The sequence below is a fragment of the Ammospiza nelsoni genome, chromosome 1, assembly GCF_027579445.1.
Source record: "Ammospiza nelsoni isolate bAmmNel1 chromosome 1, bAmmNel1.pri, whole genome shotgun sequence".
NCBI classification, from domain to species: Eukaryota; Metazoa; Chordata; class Aves; order Passeriformes; family Passerellidae; genus Ammospiza; species Ammospiza nelsoni.
Genome location: NC_080633.1, coordinates 118,075,908 through 118,097,873, shown reverse-complemented (window position 1 = coordinate 118,097,873; position 21,966 = coordinate 118,075,908). Strand labels below are relative to the sequence as shown.

Sequence of the window (21,966 nt, the reverse complement as noted above, 5' to 3'; positions counted from 1 at the left end):
AGGGCGGGCACCCAGCCCGGCCCGGCCCAGCCCGGCCGGCAGCCGTGCCCGGAGGCGAGCCGTGCCGTGCCGTGCCGTGCTCCGAGCCGAGCCGTGCCGTGCCGGGAGCCGTTGGCCGTGACCGCAGCCGTGGCCATGGGGCGCCCGGCCGGGCTCGGGGGCGCCGCGGCCGCCGCGCTGCTCCTGGCGCTGCTGTGCTGCAGCTCCGCCGCCTCCGTGGCGTGGCGCGACCGCCCGGCCGGGCGCAATGACAGACCCATCATCGGTAAGGGGCCGGGGAGCCGCGCACCTGCCTGGGCCAAAGGGGAGCGTCCCACGGAGCCGAGGCTGGGCTAGAGCTGGTGTAAGCAGCCTTAGGCTGTTTCTCTAAAAGTCAGGCTTGCTTGAGAGATGTTACAGTGCTGAGCAGTCATAGCAGGGAAGCCGAGTCTTAGTCAGGTAATTGTGTTTGTGTGGTACCTTGTGACGGGGCGCCGGAATTGATGCCCCGTTGTCTCAGTGCCTGCAGCTCCTCTGGGCAGTGGATGCATCGCTGCTAGCTGGTATGTAGGAAATGGGAGCTTAATTAATTAATAGGAGCATGGGTCTTAGGAGGAGCGGCTGAGGAACCTGGCGTGGTGTGGGCAGGAGAAGAGAAGGCTCCGGTGTGACCTTATCGGTCTTTACCATTGCCTGAAAGGCGGCTGGAGCCAGGTGGGGGTCGGGCTCTTCTCTGCAACTAGCAATAGGACAAGAGACACTCTTAAGCTACCTAGGGGAGGTTTAGGTTAGACATTAGGAACAGTTTCCTCACAGAAGGGGTGATTAGATACTGTAATGGGCTGCCCAGGGAGGTGGTGGGGTCACCGTCCTTGGAGGCGTCTAAGGAAGAACTGGACATGGCGCTTGTTTCATGGTCTGGTTGGCACGGTGGAGTTCATTTGTAGGTTGGATTTGATGATCTCAAAGGTCTTTTCCAAGCTAATAGATTCAGTGATTTTGTGACTTTTCTTTCATTGTGTAGCATTTGCTATGTGTATGGTGCTAATTTTCTTCCTTGGGCTCTTCAGGGATATTGTCACAGGAATGTCACTTTAATGAATATCAGCAATATGGAAGATCTTATATTGCGGCTTCGTATGTGAAATTTGTGGAATCTGCCGGTGCTCGAGCTGTGCCTATAAGGTACATCTTTTTAATCCTTAGGAGTGGATAATAATTGCATGATGTAAGGTATGATTTTAGAGGCACAGAAAGTATTTCTGCTGCTTTTCTGAGTGTTTTTTGCTCCTCAAAGATGATTTGAAGATGCCACAATTCTCAGAGTTCCAGAAATCAGAATAAAAGCAGAGTGGAAAATATACTTTTTAATACTTCTACTTATGTTGCTAGTCTCTCTTTGAAAAGTTCTAATTTTTTTTTAACCAGTAAAATTGCCTTCTGTAGTTTGCATGCATGGTTTTTGAAGTTAGCTATATTCAGTGTACAGTGTAGTGCCCCACAAACAGACATAAATACCTAGATACACAGGTGTAGATACCTTTTTTTTCACCTTTTGTAGCCCTGGAATTCAGGGAATGAAGGAAGGCTATCAGTACTCCTTTCAGAAAACAAAGTCCAGTTCTGTTCAAACTATGAGTCACTATCTTGTATTTTGGTTGTTTGGTGGAAAGTTAGCAGAGTAAGTAACAGCAGACAGTACTTCATATCAATGCTGAGCTATAAAATATTAAATGCACTGAAACCAGATGGTAAAATTATAAATTTCCATACTCAAAAATAATACTAATACAACTGCAGAAAAACAAAATAGCATGTATCTGCACAGTCCAATAAAAGCACCACTCAAGTGCCTGAATTAGAAGCCAGCATTCCTCATGTAGCTGCTGGAGCTTTCAGAATGTTTGCTGACCAGAAGCTTTACTGCTGAATAGACACTTCTAATTCTGGCAATTAAGTTACTTGCAGCAAAGCTGAACACTTTCACTTACACCCAGCTTATCACACCTCTGCAGAAGTGTGGCCATCTGTGCTGCTTTTGGCTGGGCTAGAGTTAATTTTCTTCACAGTAGCTGGTGTGGGGGTGTGTTTTGGATTTGTGCTGAACACAGGGTTGATAATATAGAGGTGTTTTTGTTATCGCTGAGCAGGGCTTACACAGAGCCAAGGCCTTTTCTGCTTTTCGTGCTGCCACGCTGGCAGGGAGGCTGGGGGTGCCTGGGCGTGACCCACTGTTTGCAGCTCTGCCCTTCTTGGGAATCAGTTGGAAACCGGAGTTGCCGGTCTGCAGGAAATAATAACCGTGCCATTGGTGTAAATAGTACATTTTCCAGGTGTCTTGCAGAAGGGTCTCAGAGTACCTCATCAGGAACTCTATCTGACAGGGCCCTATTTTCAGTCTTGAGGATTGAGCTGTTTCTAGTGAAATGTTTAATTTGATTTGTGTCCATTTTACTCTTGTTTAAAGCATGCCTTCTCCATATTTTCTGTCAGATATTTCTGTTCAACAGAGATGATATTTTTGGGGTCAAATGTATGTATGTGGTATGTATTCTATAATTATTTTTTTGTTGTTTCAGATTGAATCTTACTGATGAAGAATATGATAAAATCTTCCACTCTATTAATGGGTAAGTCTTGAGCACTGATTTTCTGTTGAAAGGCATGATGGTTCTGTTTTTGAGCTCTGCTGTGTTCTCAAGAACATTGTCTTCCTACTCTCTTGAGAGGTTGTGCTGGGCACTGCAGACATGAAAACATATTCTATGACACAGAATGCATTATTTCATCCAGTATTGTTGTGCTGCCTTTCCTTCCTTGAGGAACACGTCAGATAATCTGCAGCAGTGCCAAGGCTCATCTTGGCATTCCCTTGTGCTTGTCTGCAGACAGGGAGAAGTGGTATTATAGTATGAGCAGTTTTGCAAGTGAGATACTCAACTTCCTCTTTGGTAATGTTTCTGTCTTCCTCATTTCACCTGTCACCTTCATTTTGATGGTTAATAGCACTTGCTTAGTATGTCACCCCTGTTTCTACCCTTTCTTCTCTCTTTCAGTCCTTTTCATATCTTCTCTATTATAAAAGTTTCTAATTTCCAGTCTCTTCTACTCTTTTCTCCATGTGTGCTCTCTCTCTTGCCACTTGAATGTCTTGCCTGTTGTGATTCTGTGTCTTAGGTCTTTGTTAGAAAAACTTCCTGGTTTTCATGGAATCTATGGAAACTGGCCACCTCTCTGTTCTTCCTTTTAAAATGTGGGATAATGTGATCTTGCCTAACAAATTTTATTGTAGACTAAACAAAGTCAAAACCTTTTATGTTTTTTTAGCCTTGTGCTGAAAGTGCACTTCAGAAGAGTGAAATCATCTGATGCTACACTTCACAGCCACGGTGGTGTGTGAGGCCAGAGCATGTGATTGGGCTGCTTGTAGTCATGAGACGAGCATCTTAAACCATGCATACATTTGTTAAGCTTATACATATAACTAGAATGTTAATCAGCATGAATAGACCTTCCAGATTTAGACCTTTGGCTGTCTGGGAAGTGCATTGTCCTCCTACATCAACATGCACTGGACACTAAGACTTGGGTCTTTGCAGTCTTGTGCTATAAGCGAGTGTAAGACAGTGATGCTTTTGTGTGCTGTGTTCTGTTGCGGACAAAATGAATAATTTCTTCCCTTTCTCATGGCTACCAGCTTCACTTTGGTTGTCAAAAGGGATTTCCACCAATGGGGTCTCTCATTGTTTCTCCTTCACCACCTATATCAATGCAGAAGAAAATGTTTGGAAAGCAGATCCTCTTTCTTTATCCTTCTGTCCTTGCAGTCAGAAGTCAATTGAGTTTGTGTTATGTAGGTGAGTGAGGATGGTCTATATTTCCTTCTGTGGCCCTCCACTGTCACCTGTTGGCTTCCATGTTGAATCTGTGTGTAAATAACAAAAAGGAGCTCTGGAGGAAATGGCTTATATTCTGTGGAATATAAGAATTAGGAGGAGATACATTGATCTTTCACATTGTTCTTTGAAGTTAGAAATTATTTACTATTAAATGCTACCTTCTTAAAATCATGAAATGTACTATATTAAAAACATAGTTTTATGAATGTACTCCGGAGGTAGGAATTGAAATGCTCGGTGGAAATCATCAGCTCTAACCAGGCAGTGATACTGGAATACACGTAGTTGCATTTCAATCTGCTTATGACAATGTCAGGCCATTATCATTGCTCCTTAATGGGTTATTTCCTTTTTGCATTAGCAAAAATGACAATCAGTTTTACTAATTAGTATAGCCCAGGTTTTGGTTTGAACAGGTGGAGTGAATTTCCTACCTATTTCCAGGTAAAGATCACCTTATTTGTCTAATTAGATCTCTGAAGAAGCCTATAATCTGGCCTGTTTCGAAAATACCTTCAGCTGTATTAATTTTCAGTGTTGACACTGGGAGGTAAAGTTTTTTTGTATTTTTGTGACTACTACTTTTCCACCAAATACTTGGTGGGTTTTACGTGAACCTGTGCACGATTCACTTGCAAAAAACCCCCCAGCAAATATAAATGCATATTTGCTCTGCAAATGCTTGGGATCATTTGAGATGTTATTTGTTCCTAACTGCATGTTATTATCTCACTGATTCAGATTGCCATTTTCAGAGCACAGACATGTAGAGAAAATCCTACACCTGTTTCAGTAAAAAATTAACATTAATGGATATGACTTGAGTAAATCCAGTTGAGGTCCTGCACCAGTGGATTAAGGAATGCTCACACATCCAGTTTTGTTGGTTCTGCAGGCGCTGTTCCAGTTACAGTCAGGAGAGGCTTCCTTTATTTCATGTTACTGTTTCTGATGGTACTTGATTATTTTCCACGTCATCATGTGTCCATGTGAATTCTCTGCCTGACTGTGCTGAAAGTTTTTCTTTTCTGGTCTTTTTCTGGTCTTTTTTTGGGTTTGGGGAGCCACACAGGGAATTGCCATTCCTGATTATATTTTGTTGTGGAAAAAGCTTGTGCACTTTTTTAATGAAATTGTCCCTGAGATTGTCTTCCTTAGCTCTGTGGGATCCTGTGTGACCAAAGGTTGTGGTCAAATGTACTTTTCTTCCGTTTTGATAGTAACTTTTTGATCTTTGCTGTCTCAAATAAGAAGGTCACTATGCCAGGGCCACAATTCTATTTTTCTGTAACTGGACAGAATGAATTGAGATTTGGGCTGGAATTTTGAAGTGGTAGTGAGAGCTAGCTGAGAGTCAGGATAGGAAATGAGAGTCATGGCTTGCTACCCTTTTGTATACCAGCTGAAATCTGTGTGTTTTATGTATTTTCTGTTTACTTTCTTCTTCCATATGTTCTATTAAGTTTGATCTATACTTTGTGGTACAGTAACCCTTCTTCAGTGGAAGAACAGTATGATTAAGTTAAATACTCAAACACCTAAATTTAGCTGTCTGCCTGTGCACTAGCTGTCCAAACTCACATAATTAATGGAATGCTAGTCAGTGCAGCCAGTGGAGCTGACAGGGCTGTTCAACCTACCCACTGCTCAAGTGTCTGCTCTGGAATATCTGTTTGAATCTCTGGTGACTCTCCTGACTAGATCCCTGCTGTCCATAATGGGAGCTTAGGTGCCTGTCTGTAGATTTCTGAAACCTAGACCTAAAGACTGCCCTTAAAACAATCAGACATTTCTCTGTGTACATTGTCCAAGTTTTGGGTTGATCACTGTTACTAATCATATTCTTGGATGTTGCCTTTCAGGCTACTTCTTCCAGGAGGTGGTGTGGATCTTAGGACTTCAGAGTATTCAAGGGTTGCTAAGATGTTTTACCTCAAGGCCTTGGAGGTAATTACTAAGGAGCTGTTGGTTCTTGTTATTATCACTGTTCAGAGATCAAAATGACAGGTTCATATTTTTCATAGTTTTGCGCTGTTATTCAGTGGGTTAACTGTAGGCCTGAAAATACGTAGCTTATTTCTTGCTTCTGCATAAAACTTGAGCATTAAGATTCAGATTTGTGACACCCACGCCTGTTTTACACTGTGTTATGATCTTAAACTCCTAAGTTCTTCAGGTGAGAATGGTATTATTAGCTCATTGTACCTGAGGCTTTATGACTCTGTGTAAACTTCACTATGAGGAGTTGCTCTTCCACCTTTGCTGCTGACTTTCCAACAGCAGGCAGGGAAAGTGCAGCAGTGGCATTCACAGGACCAGTCAGCTGCTGCAATTCTGTCATTGAGCTCCCTTTACTCTTCAGTCCCTTTTGTCTGTCTTTATTTGTAGTGAGTCTTGCAAAGACTGTCTCAGTTTTATGTGAGATGATTTCATTTGTCTTTCTGGAACTGCTCACTGTGTGAACTGCAGCCTGTGCCTTGGTATGCAGCACTGGGGCAAGGGTTTCTTGTGGTTTGTTGTACAGTTAGGAAATTATGTTGACATTTCACAATGATGAACTGAATTGCCTGTGTCACTTTACAATCAGAGAGACAGGTTTATTAGCTGATATATGTACTACTAGTGACTCAGAGACACAAAATATTATTCAGTTCATCCTAGGTAACCCTTTATAACAAAGGATGGTTTTTCCTTGCTGTTTGTGATAATTCTGTGTTTGATATTCATCCTTCAAATCTTAATTACTATAAAATATTTCTAGTTTTACTTATGTAAAGTAAGCTGCAGTAGTCAAGAGTATCTTTACAAGTACAGAATGACTGAATTTTATCTTTTTCTAAAACATGATGGGTCTTTTTCATCATCTTTTTCATTTTCATTTGCAAATATTCACAATGAGAAATTACTTTGATCTGTCTCTGCTTTAATATGAATAGAGGATATGAAATGCTAATCTCCATTCAAGTCCATAAAATTTTACTACTTTGGCAAAAATCTAAATGAAATACTATTTTTCAGCTCTTAAATTGGTTTTTAAAATGTGATGTCTGGAGTTGTTTAATACATGCTTAGCCTCCAGGCCCTAGTCTATTTTAAAAAATAAGTGGGGGGGGGGGGGGCACAAAATCTTTGTTTCAGTTGTAATTAGTTTTAAACTTCAGTTTATTTTTTGCCTTCAGTAGTTTTAGTCCTCACTTGCAACTCCAATGTCTGTTTTTCATGTAAGGTCTGTGTCTCATTATACATTAAGGGTGGTCATGAAGACTCTGCAGCCCTATCAGCCTTTTTTCTGTACATCTTCCTTGCTTTGCTGTGACAAGAAGTATTTCTGTGAGCTTTTATTACCATACTGTCAGTAATGCAGTAGGGGAGCGTTATTATTCTGACCCTGTCATTTTAGCTTTCTCAAAAATGGCTTTGAGCAGCAGTTCTTTGGGGGTGGTGAGTGTGTTGTGGTATGCATAACTTTAAAATGTTTAGAAACAAGTTAAGAAAAACTGGTCAGATTTCACAAAAACAGGAGTTCTGAAACATCCCAGTCTCCAACATATGCTTACTATCAAGTGTAAACCATTTAAAAATGCAAATTTCCACTGCATGTATGCACCATGCTTCATTAGGTCACAAGAAACTAGTTGTGTTCTTGGTTTTTTTGCTTTCTTTTTCTCCTTTATGCTTTTTTTCATATTGTTTCCACACTGGCCTGCCAACTTTTATTATTTTGAAAATGATTGCCACTTTTTAATGTCGCTTAAATGTACATTTTTTCTTTTTGGAACACAGGTCTGAACCTGCTAGTTAAACAATCCTATAGGTATGTCATATAAGACCACAGCTATGCTAGTAGTAGGATTCATGGTTTTTTTATAGTTGGGTGGGCACAGACATTACAAAGGTCCCTTGCTGTGTGACCATAGTGTGCTTTGGAGAACAGTTTGAATTGTAATGAGCACTCTTTCCCTCAGAATGGTGACAGACTCTTCTGTGTCCCTACTAATGATTGATTTTTTTAGAGAAATGTTGCTATTTTGTGGTTTCTGTTTAGGCTGCTCTCAAAATGACTTGTAGAACAGAACAGTCAAATCAGTATCCGCAGTATTAGGCTCAGTTTGCTGCTTCAAAACTCATATATATCCTTTAGCCTTCATATATTCTCACCTACACAAAATCAAGTAAAAAGAGTAGAAAGTTCTTGTCAGTCTCTTCTCTGTAGATTTTCATTACTGTTTCCTTATGTCATTGCTTTTGTTTTGTAGGCTAACGATCAAGGAGATTATTTCCCAATCTGGGGAACATGTCTTGGACACGAAGAGCTTACATATCTCACAAGTGGTGAAATTTTACTTGTTCACACCAAGACAAATGGTTTTTCACTTCCTCTGAACTTTACCTCAGGTGAAAAATTCATTACATATCATGTCTGAGTTTTGGTAAGAGGTGTTGTGTTTTGTTCATGATAAATATTTTGGGTGAATGTTTGTGAGGTTCCTGCTGGTTATCTTCTGTTAAATTCTTTGTTATTAAGTTGCATTGACTGTTTTTGTAAAGTCAGTGCAGCTGTCACTTCTTAAGTAGAGGAATGAGCACAAGCCATTTGAAACCAACAGCAGTCAGCAAAAACTAAAGTTGTGGCTCTTTGAGTCATTTGAAAATTCAGACCTACAAAGTAATGTTTGCTTTTTGTTACCAAGTTCACAAAATTCACAAGTTCAAAACCTACTAAGCTTGGAGAGCAGGTGATTTTAAATTTTTGAAATCACCTCTTTCCTCATGATGAATAGTAGCTTTACTATTGAACAATAATTGAAATCACAGAGATTCCTTGAGATAGAGCTGTGGCACTTAGCAGCACTGGTAAAGTGTGGCTTCTGTTGATACTTTATCCTTTGTGAGTAATTAAAACAAAATGTAGCATTCAAAACTTCTGTCACTTGTGCTCATTGTGAGTGGAAAGGCCCCTGAAATGAGTGTCAAAGAATGGTGCTTATTTTTTTCTCTCTCTCAGTGAGAACTTTGGATCCTCTCTGGGTCAAGACTGGTAGACAGTGATAACAGCATATTGGAAATCTGTTGTAGCTATTTCACTGAGATTTGTTGCAGGATATTCTAAAATAATCAAGATTTACTGCTGAAAAAGTTTAATACAGCATTTTATTAATTGTCTTCTGTCTGTATAACTCCATCTGAGACCAGTTTCGGTAATAGAAAATACTTTTTTTTTTTCTTTGTAATAGCTGCAAAAGACAGTAGAATGTTCAGGAATTTCCCTGATGATGTGTTACACGCCCTTGCTACCGAGCCATTGACATCAAACTTTCATGTATGGAGCCTCTCCATGGAGGTATTTGATCTTTTTTTATTTCCTGCATACAAACTTCTTTTTTTTGTTGTTAGAACTAGAAATAAATAAGCAAATAACACCTTTTCCCTCTTCCCCCTCTCCCTGTCATAGAATTTCACCAATAATGAAAAGCTTCGTAATTTCTATAAAGTTCTGACCACTAACACTGATGATGAAGTGGAGTTTATATCTACCATGGAAGGTAAGGGAATTAATTTCCTTTGGAAACTGTGACTGTAACAACCTAGTTCTTTAGGGCTGTTGTGGCATGGATGTGAATTGGTATTGCAAGTTGTTCAAATAGCAGGGTTAGCATCAGCCCCGTCAGCGCTCTGGCTGTGAGGAGCATTTCTGTTTGCAGGGATATTTTATCTTTTGAGTACTGTGAGCCTTACTACTCCTCCCACCCACCATCCCCCTTTCAGATACGGTGTTACAGGTTAGCACTGGTGTGTTTGAGCGCTGTGCTGTGAGCTGCACAGCTCTTGTGCTGCAGTAGTTGGATCCCTGCACAGTGCCTCTGTCGAGCCGTGCCTGCCAGCTGCCTGCTTGGGCTGGCGTTTCCCTGGTGCTCTCTGTTTGCTGTATGGGAAAAGCACTCCAGGCTGCTGAGGGAGCAGCAATATCCCTCATTACCTTAGCAACAATGCTGGTAATTGTTCTCCTCCAAAAGCCTTTTGCATGACTTGTTTTGTCTGTTTTGCACTGGGCTTGCCCGTCTCAGGAAACAAGTTAGCTCTTCAGGGAGTATTTTATTTTCATGAGTGCATCACTAGCAGCCCTGTCATAGGACCCAGCTGTCACCAATGGGATTCTTCTGTGTGGCATCCTGGCTGGCCTCCAAAAGAGAAGAATAGCTCTTTGATCAGCAAACCCGATTAGGCTAATGACAGGCATCACCGTGCCTGCAAGCAGTTTATCACAGAGCAGCTATCAGCTGTTGTGCCATGCCGCTATTCCCTGGAAGAGAGCTAAGGACTGACTCCCCCAGAATGTATCAGGCCTGGGAGCTGCCCTGGATTGACTGGGCCTTCAAGGAGATATGAAGACTTGGATCTTTCCCATGGAGCTGGCATCCTGTATGGCTGGGAATGCTGTGTGATGCTGGCAAGAAGATAGGAAGCTTTGAGAGTGATATACTTCAAACATTATTTTTGAGTGTGTATATACATTAATTATGAAATGAGTAATCAAAAAAATTATGTACAAATATTTTCTTGTGTGAAGTGAGACCTTTCTTTTACTGTATCTCTTTTCCTTCAGTTCTACTATGACTTTAACAGTGTTTCAACTTGCTGTTTAAGCTTTTGCGAAACTGTTAATAAGATATATTTGTAGCTTATCCTCTGAGTCTACTTTGCAGTAAGATTAATTACATGATTATTAAGGCACACATCTTTACAAACTTTGTGTTTTGTTGTAGCATACAAATATCCAATTTATGGCATGCAATGGCATCCAGAGAAAAACCCTTTTGAGTGGAAGGATTCCCCAGGCATTCCACATTCTCCATCTGCTGTAAAAGCAGCATATTATATGGCTGATTTCTTCGTCAATGAAGGTAAAAAGTTTATTATCTATAAATGTGGGGGGTGAGAGTGAAGCATTACTGAAAAACTTAGAAGATGACAGATTTCTTTTTCAGCTGTCAAAGTTCAGTACCTCGTAGTGCTTTCTGAGAAGATTATTCTGCAAGCTTTATAGGCTTATAAAACACCAAAGGATACTGGAAATAGAATGGCTTAGTGAAAGTAACATCAAAAGGCCAAGCATTCCACAAACCCTTTTCACTAGGCTGGCTCTAAAACATTGTTCTATGACTTCCTACCATTTCAAAATATCCCTGTAACATTTTGGCCTTTCTTGCACAAAGACAATAAACAAAAAAAGTACTCCATTCTCAATTCCAGTGGCTTCTTCAGTTCCAAACTGCCTTGCAGTCATTCAGTGTGTTCTCAGTTTTGCTTGCAAAATGCATACACCAGGACTATAAATAGGTCTTGGACAGCATGGAGGTATCAGAGGGGTGCAATATGTGCCCTACAGTTGTGTTCTATAGACAGCACAAGGAGTTTTTGAATTTTACAGAGCTGCTAATTTTTTTTTGGTGTTTATACTCTTAAGAATCTGGGAGTAACTAATGCACAACATTTTGATAGTTTATGACACTTCCCATCTGTTTGTTACAAATAAGCAGGATATAAATAGAGGAGTGTTTGAAGGAATCAAACTTTATTCCTTAATTTATCCCTACTAAATAATTCTGCTGGACTATTTTATGAAATTGTCTTACCTCCTTGATGGGGACTATGAAGAACATAATAATTAAGCTGGTTGAGTTTGGTCTCTAGACTTGGTCTCAGATCAAAAGAGTCAACTTAATGAAGAAATAGATAGTGATGTAAAAAAATGCAGTTTGTGCTGACCTGATCAGTAAGAGTGTAGAAATAAAATTTGCATTTCATACAAATTCAAGGTGCTTTTTGGCATAAATTAGTCCTATTCCTTTTTGTGAAAATGTTACCAAACCATTTTCATATGGACCTTAGGGCCAGGCAGAATTGGGCTTCTGAGCAGCCTGGTCTAGTGGAATGTGTCTCTGCCCATGGCAGGGGGATTGGAACAAGATGATCTGTAAGGTCCCTTCCAACCCAGGTCATTCTATGAGATGGCAGACTATGATAAAAACAAGGGGGAAAACAGGAGAAAATAGAGTGTGAGTCTGATTTTAATGTTGTGGTCTAATACTAGAATGCAGTGTGTTCTCTGGCATTGTTTGCTACTTGCTCAAGTGTCTGTCTGCAGACTGTACTCCCAATAGAAGCTTGCTCAGGCCATCACCCAAGTTAAGTGGGGCACAAAAAGTGCCAGCTCTGCCTGTAAATCCAGTTGAGGCACACTGCCCTGTGGGTTCTGTTACACAGGTAGGTGTGCCCAGCCAAGGAGCCTGTGCAAAGTCCCACACAGATGTGTCACTAGCTTTTGGATCTACTCACCTACAGTTGTGGTAGAGCAAACTTTCTTCAGCCAGCGTTGTCCACCCCCATCTCTTCTACCAAATCCTAAATTACTCTTCATGGCCTCCCCAGTCTTTTGGGGAGGTACTGAGGCATTGGCTGATCTACTGAGTACTTCATATCATAGCTTTGCAATGAGTAATTGGCATTTTTAGCTAGTGTAAGGCAGAATATCTTCCCTAACTTTGAAAATAAACCACAAGATGAAAAATGTAAACTGTTTTCAGCCGGTAAAAATACACTCGTGTGTGATCACTTAGTAACTAAACCATTCTACTGAAATACCATTTTTATATCCATCCATCATTAATTTTAACTTCTGTAGAGTTGCCAGCTTGATGAACCAGGTGAGAATTCAATTTTATTGTCCTCATCAGCACAGTCCATGCAGCTTTCAGTAGGCTGATAGTGTGATGCATTTCTTTCAGAGTTAAAGGTTTTTCTGGTAGATACTGCCAATATCTCATGGATAAATATTTTTACAATCTTGGCTTTAAATTCCCCCTCTCCAGTTATAAAAAATCTGCTATAACCAGCTTTCTGAGAATGTATCTTCACAGTTCTTCATGTACAAGCTACAGTAATCCCATTTGTTGCTGTGCTACACAGAATAACTTAGTTTGCCAAGATAAATATTGTTGAGGAGGATAACATTAAAATAATCTGTACTTTTGCAATGTTTTACAGCCAGGAAGAGCATGCACCATTTCTCCAGCGAAGAAGAGGAAGCAAAAGAATTGATCTATAATTATAATGCAGTTTATACAGGACCATTTTCTGCATTTCAGCAAACCTATTTTTTTGATTGAGGATCTTGTCAAAGGTGCAGTGATGTTATTTATAAATAAATTATTTGCCAGCATTGTGTAATTAAGCTGATATCATGACAGAAAGCTAGAACAGATTTCTTTTACAATGATTTATTCTGTGTATCTTCTGCACTATTGAAACATTAATATATAAATTTACATTCAATAACATAATAATCATCTTGGATCATGCTTTAAGGCAAGCTACAGAAAAATGTATTTTTCTTCCAGGAAAGAGGACTTGACTATGTTTATAAACTTTGAAGTAATCACCTTTGGTATAAGGAAAAGCTTTCATATATTTTGAAATATGAGACTTATCTTAGTAAAATGTTGTGGACTATGATAGCACTAGACTCTTAGATACATTGTGTAGTAAAATCCTGTCCTTTTCAAATGATTTGGCAAATGAGACTCTTGGATTTGTCATAGATAAGTGTATGCAGCCAAGTTCTTGACAGGGACTCCTTTGTCATTTCAAAAACTGACCAAAATAGTAAGTCATAATAGCAAACAGATTTTTTTTGCCTAAGAAGTGCATTATGTCGCATTTGTGAAATTTTCTCTTGTACATTGAGCATTATTTGGAGTCCTTATACCTTGTGAGGCCTTCATATCACAAGTACCATATAAAATAAGTAAGTTTGGAGGGCATAGTTCAGTGCTGATTCCACTTTCAGTTCTTTTCAGTTCAGTTTTTTACATCCTCCAAGAATTAATCTTGGAGTAACTGGAGACTCCAGATATGAGATGCAGACACTTTGTATTTAAAAGAATGTAAACTTAATTTTTCTCTAAGGCGTCTGACTTTTCCCATAGCTGGGTAGAATTTTCACTTGAAGTCAAGAGGTAGTTTGCCACTGTATTAGTAAACAAGGTAGTTTCTTTCTGTCTTGTTTAATAGTTCTGTGCAGCTAGAATAAAACAGCAGATGAATGTATATGAGCAACCTGTTAAAGGTGACACGATGTGATAATGGCAGTTGCATGCAATACACCTACACTGTTTTCTCTCTGCTTTGCTCCAGACCTGGTGAAAATTTTGTTCAGTGGTTTTGTGTGTTGTCCAGAAAGGAACTAAGATTAGACAATCGAATGTAATTCTCCTCTCCAGCACAGCTTCCAAACCCTTGTTAACATTGACAAGGATTTGGAGTTTATGAAGAATTCAGGTTTATAAACTTCAGCTCTGTTTTGTAGAACTTCATACTCTCAGGTACCATATCTGAATAAGTCTGGTAAGTTTCTCAGGTTTTTCAAGTAAAACACTCTCTAACTTGTTCTTTATCATGAAACAACTGCATAACAGAATGTGAAATGCATCAGTTAGAAAAAAAACTAGGAGGAAACTTAACTGTAACTAGCAGAAAAATACTTCTAGGTAATTACAAGCTTAAACATGAGATATTTTTACATTTGTCATATCAGCCAACTTAGTACATGGTTATCTTTTCTTGCAAGGGAAATGTCTGCAATGGTAGTAATTAGTTCCTAAATGTGTAACTATAAAGAGTATTGTGTGTAACATGATGAGAGAAGTTTATATATGATGAATTTATATAATGTGTCTTTCCTTTATATGCTTTCTCTTGTAAAGCCTTATTTGATGATATGCATGATTTTCCCGTCATACATGGAATAAACTTTCTTTCAAGCAGACTTGTATTTTTGTCATCTTTTAGATACCACCGATGAAGCACTGACAACAGTCATTGTTTTCTTGTTTCCATCTGTGATAGTCATGAGTCAGGAGGTTACAGCCTGTATCTGCCTTGTGTGGTCGTGCAGCAAGTCAGGGTCAGGATGAGTGAGTGAGTGATCCATGTCCTGCCTGGCACAGACATGCCCAGAACACAGGTACCCTTGCACAGGGCTTGAGCTTAAGTGCACTTTAATGTTGTTGGCTGAAACAGGCAGGAGCTTTCAAGAAGGCTTCCCACAGATCATTCTCACAGAGCAGGATCACCCCAGTGGCTGTGTCAGACCTTGCTCAACACAGGCAGCCAAACCCCCACAAAAGTGGGAAGGAGCTGCAGCACTCTCTGGGCTCTGAAAGCTGTAAGCAAAGAAATTTCTGTCTATTCCTTATAATACCCAATATCTTCATCATGTTCTGCAGCCAGAAACTGCAGAAACCCAGAGTTGTCTAGGAGTCACCTAATAGTGAGTTTAAAACTTTGTTTTAAGGAAGCCCTCCCCTCTGCTCTCTGTTGTACAATTTAGTTTTTCATTGCACAGACAGAACTTCTAACACAGTTTTTAGAAATGCTGGGGAGAGAAGGAGAGCCTGTGACCATACTCACAGCTTATTGAGCCTGGTGCATGAGCCTAACCAACTTGCTTGTTGCTGTGTTGGAAGAACATCCACTGATCAGCAAGGTAACCCTAACACATGTCTTGCAGACCATATTAAATCATCTCTAAGAAAGAAAAGTTTGAAATAGTTTCCTCCTTGGAGTATTCCACTCTTCCCACTAGATGGCCTCCAAGAACCAGTATTTTCTGTTATTTTGTAATTGGGTGTGGTGGTGTCTCTCTAAAGTTGAGTAAGATATTTACTGTACTATGGTATGAAGTGGGGTGTTTGGGATGTGGGGGAAGAAGAAGGGAGGAGACAATAGCACTGGAATCTTACTGGCAGAACTGGGCATATTGGCAGGACTCCATGAGAGAGCCTGTGAGCATTGAGTTAATTCAGCTGGGATTAAGTGTTGTTTCCAGTGAATATTTAAACCACTCAAGCATTAGCTGGAGGTGGCTGGAATTACATCTGTCTTTCCAGGTGGTTGTTCCTCCCCTTTAGCTGTAGAATCTGTCTTGGTTCCATTTCCTATAAATATGAAACTAGCTCATGCAGAACAGGACAGACAGTTTAAATGGGAAGAAATGAGAACTTGATCTCAGAAAACCTTTGCCTGGGAGGCAGGAAAGACCAGTTTGAATTCCTTCAGGTAAGGAAGAAATTAAATGGAAGAAACTTCCTGAGAAAGTGCTGTAAGTATGGAGTTGAAGAATAAGAGGAAGAGCTTGGCCCACAGGCTTCATTGTGGGGAAAAACAAATCACAAAACAACTTCCCCAAACCCCCACCACTTTTGGGCTGACAAGCTGTGCAAAATTCCCTGGCAAGGTAGGGAATCCAAAGTAGAGATTACTGTCCAAGCACTTCTATGTTGAATACCATATTCTTAGGTTAACTTTTAACCTTTTCCCCTTTAGCGTCAGTGCCACCATGTTCATTGCTGTGGATACTGCTCAACAAAACAATATTGAAAGCTGGACTGTACTGGGGAGATTTCTATATAAATTAATGATTAATGGCCTGTTAGGAGCAGTGAGGAAAGTATGGAGACAGTTTGAACAATGAGGAAGAACAATAAGGAATGATTTCCTATTTATGTGTTAATCCTGCATTGCCCTTATGAGCCAGGAGCCCTGAAAGAGGAATAGTTGTGTGTGTAATCATGTGGCTGAAGTCTGCATGCCAAAACTCAATCAAGAATGTTTGGTTATGAGGTGGGAATATGTACATAAGGTTTCAGTCACTTTTATCGCAGTAAATAATATTTTATCTGGGGTTGTGTGGATTCTTTTGTTTTTTTTTTCTACTGTGTAGTTCTCATTCATGTATCTGGTGATAGTGTTACCAGAAGAGCTATGGGAATTGGCTAGGGTTCAAGTCCACTAAGGTTTCTAAGTGCCTTTTCAAATTATTATGGTTTGAGTACTTATGTGGAAGATAGATTGAGAGATACTGTGAAGTGATTTATTACCTTTCCTTGTAAGCCTTGTGTCTTTCCCCAGGGCAGGCCTCTTCTCTAATCCACTGCTTATTTATAGGGCAAATAGTGAAGTTTATCCTGCCCTGAGCCACCTGTTGATAAGGATACTGTTCCAGCTTTCATCGCTTCCTCATTATGTTTATATCTCTTTCAAAGAGTAAGCAGTATGTTTTAAGAGCCAGCTTACTCTTTTAGTTCTTATATAACCAAAAAAATTTCCAAGACAATTTCATCCAAAAAAAAAAGCCTAGACCATTTAAAAATAGCTGTCACTATTTGGTGGAGCGCTTGAACAGAGCATTCACTCCAGACTTAAGCAAAAACCCTGTGATTATCTGATTTTTCAGAGATGTAGTGAACAAACATCCCTTGCAACTAAGCTTTCTGTAAATGAAAAGCAGAAAACCCAAAAGGTTAAAAGGGGTAAATTCTAGGAGTTACTGCTTCTGAGCATCAAAACAACTGGGCTACTTTTTGGGGTAGAGTTAATTCTCTCCACATAGTTTGGGTGGGACATTGTTTTGAATTTGTGCTGAACACAGAGTTGATAATTCAGGGATGTTTTACTGTTGTTATCTCAACCTATGAATTTTCTCACTTTTACTCCTCTGACTCTCCCCCCCACCTCTCTGTGGAAGGAGTGATTGGTTGTGTGGGGCTTTGGGGCTAAATCACAGAAGCTTGTGACTGTGTAGCTCCCAAGCTGCCTTTGATGATCTCTTTCACTGTGTGTATGCAGGTTTAAGAGCTGCTGTTATATGTGTGTAGTCTCTTGCAATTTTCATGAAGAATAGATCAGTAAGATCAGAAAGACTAAAACAGCAATTTTCTAACTAGAAACACATTGGGAAATTAGTTTCTCTGTGTGACTTCTTGAGGCACTGATTTAAACTGGTTATCATGACCTTAATTCAACTGCAGAAAGGGAAGTTTGAACTTCATATCACTGTAGCTGACCAGGATTTACTCAGCAGGTCTTATACTAATAATGCCTAAGGACTTGCTTCTTCAAAAGACAATGGAACATACTAGTCTGATTAATTACTCCATTATTATTGTATTAATTACCAATTTTTAATATAGCATTAGATTTAATTAATAATAATGTTGTTGGCATTATAGAGGAGACACAAAGTAAAGTGAAGAGGTTACAGATGATTTCTGAGATTTTTCCAAAGGAACTATGTCAGAATGGAAGTACTCCAAGGTTTTTGGCCAAACCCATTCTCATCCTGGATGAAGTTAATTCTTTCCATTCTTGTAGACTTCTAAATTCATTGCTGGCATTTAAATTGTTGTACCACTGAGGGAGGACATTTGCAGGATCTAATAGCAGATCTAAACATGTCTTGGGCTTCCTGAGGAAAAGAGAAAAACCTGAGTGGCCTATTATTTGCTTTGCTTTAATTTGAGGTATTTGTACTGATTGTTTCTCACTAAAATTTACAACAAGCATCTCAGTCTACTACTTCAACAAAAAGTACCAGTAATTATTTTGTTTCTGAACTTAAAACCAAAACAGTTCTCTATGTTCTTCATGCCACTAAGCTGAACACAACAAAATTTTCCTCTTTGTAGGAACAGAAGCTACTTCACTGTTCACTGAGCTACTTCACTAGGCTCTTAAACTTTACTTGGGTTTCTCATCAAACTCAGGATGAGTTTGTTCCCATCCCTGTAGTTTTCCCACTTAAGTTCTTGCAGACTGTGCTACCTTGTGGCTCCTTAGTTCTTGCAGACTGTGCTACCTTGTGGCTCCTTAGGGAGTTTAATTACTGTACCAGAATGTTGAGGCAGCAGTTAGTACTTCTTCCAGCAACAGCTACCATAATCTTCCCAAATTACTGACTGTTCTGCTTCAGATGCCTGCAAATGGGGGAGCTGGCTCCATGAGCACCCTAGATGTTTGAGCAAGCCCAGTAGCTCCCTGGCCAGTTTGTGTCAGCTGAAGCTGAAGCTCAAGCCATTGCAGCCCAAGATGATGCTTCAACATAAATGTCTTTCATTTCCTTTTATTCTTAACTGTCAAGACCCTTGCCTTCCCTTAGTTGTGTTTGCAAAGTTTCCCTAAGAAATCTGCTCAGAATCTGTCAGCTGTTTTGTCTTTGTGTTCCACACCCAAGGAATCAGGCGCATGAAATTAATTCCTCTGGATTAATCACCAACTCTTTTAACAAAAAGTGAAACTTGAGATGACAATATACTGTAGCTTTTAAGCTATGCTTAAAAGAAGTGAGTGGGGAAAAGTTATCATAGAGAAGAAGCATGTATCTTTATGCATTAATTTTATTTTAAGAGAAGCTTAAATATGCTTTAACATCCCCATGCTGATGTTATGAATTGCATAACATCAGCATGGGGAACACCAGTCCAGACAATAACATCTGTTTGAACAGCAGGGCTTGCTGGGCACCTTTTGATTTCCCAAATTTCCCACTTGTACATTTTGACTGCTGAGTCCAGGGTACTGTATAACATACTATCCTTTTGGCAGCCATTCCTGCAAATGCTCTGCATGGATAGTGATGGTCACTCTAGGACTTTGGTGCTAAACTCAGTCTCCCTCTGAGGCTTGGCTGTCTGTGCCAGTGAGGCCACAGAACTGCATGGGACAAGAATACAAGTCATGTGCCAGGTGATGTTTGACAAGTCAGGGTTTCACAAAACACAACATTTCTGTCATGTCTCACTCGTGTTTAGACAAATTAGGAGAGTTTCGATTTCCCAAGAGAAGAGCAAGCCTGAGGCTCATATCCTGCATTGCCACAACAGTGAGTGCAGACACGTGCCCAAACCATGCCATGTATTTTTGCTGTTCAAAAGGACTTAAAGTGACATTCAGAAAGGTTATTAGGTGTCAAATAATGCTCTTTTAAAATTCATTCTTTATAAGAGAAAATTAATACCTATGTAATACAATGAAATTACTTCTATGTAGAAATTACATCCAAGGAGAATAGTGGTGACCATGATAAATCTCCTGGGCACTATCTGAAACTGAATGCTCATCCATGCAGTGTTATTGCTAACAAAACCTGTGTATATTTTGAATTCCCAACCTATTTGGTTTCTGGATGACATGAAGCAGATGTCTGCTGGGATCAGTTGTCCCCAGGTTGAGGAGTGGGAGCATGTTTATACAGCGTCATTAGGGCTAGGGTTACTGTGGGAAGAAAAAAAATCCTGTTAAAAAAAAGAAAACAAACCAAACCAAAACTGTCTTTAGAACAGAGCTTGATTGCCCTGCTCAGTTTTCAGTTACAAGACAGATTGACCCTATATGGTAAATGAAGGTCTAGACTGACGTTTTTCTTATGAACTTTGCTGCAGCCCCTAAATCACTGCCACACGTAATTTTTATTTCTTTAGCACAGTTTATCTCCTGCTAAGCTTGCCATGACTTCAGTGAAAGTTTTTTTTTTAACTCAGGGCCATAATGTTGAAGAATATAATGCAGACAGATGGATGATTAATTGTATGAGAAGTAATTAAAATGAAACATGATCTCATACTTTCATGTGTAGCACAATTTTTGGTATTTGTCTTGTTCTCTGTGTCCTGCAGAACTTCTTGATAAATTATCATCTAGATACCAAGACTTCAAACCAGAGAAGAAAAATGAAAGAGCTTCATTCATGCAATTTGAAATTAGACTGTGGCTCTAAAAAAGAAAGGCAATTAAAATTTGGGATGTTTCAGCTGCCTGATTAAGCATCTAACAAGATGCATGACTGACACTCCTCTCCAATCTTTATTTATTTGTTTATTATTAAAAAGCTCCTCAGATGTGTATAAGCCATCTGCTGCTCTCAGATTCTCTGAGCCTTGGTATATTATGCATCTGTAAAGTATTTTCATTTGATGCCATTAACTATGGAAATTTGAGAATGAAAATTTCCAGTAGAAAAAGCTGATGCTTTCTAGACATTTCTGATAATGGCCCAGTCTTTCCTCTTTTGTCCCCTACATCTCTATTTTGATCATTACAGCCAAGCTGCAGACTGCTTTGGTGTGATGAATGACACCGGCCAAGCGACAGCAGCCGGGCTGGGTCATTCCCAACATCTTTGGGCTACTTATCCTGGTTATTTCCTCAGCTCACTGTGGAAGCTTCCACCTGGAGATGGGGCCCTGGCTCAGCCACAGGACTGCAGAGCAGCTGGAACCTGGATCATGGTGTGTTGAACATCAAGGTGTAATAGTGCCAGGATGGGCAGGACAGCATGACACCCTGTGAGGAGTTTCAGATGGAGGAGGATGCTCTGTCTGCTGGTGTTGGTGTCAGACAACAGCCCAGGGAGGGACTTACCAGTTGGCTCCCAGCTACACACACCCCATCATAGCTACAGTAAACTGAGCCATGCCTTAGCACTGCTCCTTCTCCTCTTGCAAGGGCAAGGAAAGCCCACAACCCTCCCTGGGCACAAGCATGCCAGCAGACAGGTGTGGGAGGAAGCCCAGGCTGCTCAGCTTCACCCAGACCTGCCACACAGCTGGCAGTGAGCTGCCACCCTCTCCTGACTCCTGCTGAAAGCCTTCTGCCTGCTGAAAGCTGCTGTACATTTCTGCATGCTGAGCTTTGCTGGGACAGCTGCTGTGATACAGCAAACACATGGAAATGAGAAGGAATACATCAGCACATGAAAGAAACTGGCCCTTAGCTCCTGGATGGAAGCTGAAGCAAGACATGGCAGCTGCAGCTGGTGAACACTGTGTTACTTCAGGCACTGGAATTTCCAGCTGACCCTTGTTCTTGATTTGAGCATGTACCTGTGGCTTTCAGTCATCTGCCTGCCTGCCAGTGTCTGAAAGATGGAAATCCCAGCCTTGTGGACGAGGATGAGGATGGAATAGTTATCTATCATTTGGCCTTCAGTGGTAGAATCTCCTTCCACCAGTAAAATTCCAGGAGAATTCCTTAACTCTGCAGCAGTGAGCCTGCTGTGTAGCAACAATGCTCTGGGCCTCTTCAGGGCTCCTGAGGGAAAAAGTGGTGGTGAGGAGGCACCACTCTGATGAGTGAGATGTAATTCCACCATACCAGGCTCCATCACATCATAGAAATGTCTTTCTCTGAGGTATTGGCCCTCTGCCTGTGCCCTGCTCAGCTTCCCCCCTCCATCAGTCAACCCCATGGAGGG

General features: G+C 40.4%; 1 protein-coding gene across 1 annotated transcript; it reads left to right on the top strand.

The window, feature by feature from the left end:
* The first annotated feature begins 35 nt into the window (after positions 1 to 35).
* Positions 36 to 14,703, top strand: GGH (gamma-glutamyl hydrolase). Its single transcript, XM_059474047.1, has 9 exons — positions 36 to 265; positions 1,050 to 1,164; positions 2,559 to 2,609; positions 5,741 to 5,825; positions 8,135 to 8,273; positions 9,113 to 9,219; positions 9,331 to 9,421; positions 10,643 to 10,780; positions 12,924 to 14,703. The coding sequence occupies exons 1-9, from the start codon at positions 136 to 138 to the stop codon at positions 13,043 to 13,045; spliced, it is 978 nt and encodes a 325-aa protein (XP_059330030.1). The 5' UTR covers positions 36 to 135; the 3' UTR covers positions 13,046 to 14,703.
* Positions 14,704 to 21,966: the final 7,263 nt, after the last annotated feature.

Coding starts and splice junctions, on each gene's coding strand:
- GGH (XM_059474047.1), top strand. CDS start 136: ATGGGGCGCCCGGCCGGGCTCGGGGGCGCCGCGGCCGCCGCGCTGCTC. Junction 1,165..2,558: donor GCTCGAGCTGTGCCTATAAG/GTACATCTTTTT, acceptor TTGTTGTTTCAG/ATTGAATCTTACTGATGAAG. Junction 5,826..8,134: donor TTTACCTCAAGGCCTTGGAG/GTAATTACTAAG, acceptor TTTGTTTTGTAG/GCTAACGATCAAGGAGATTA.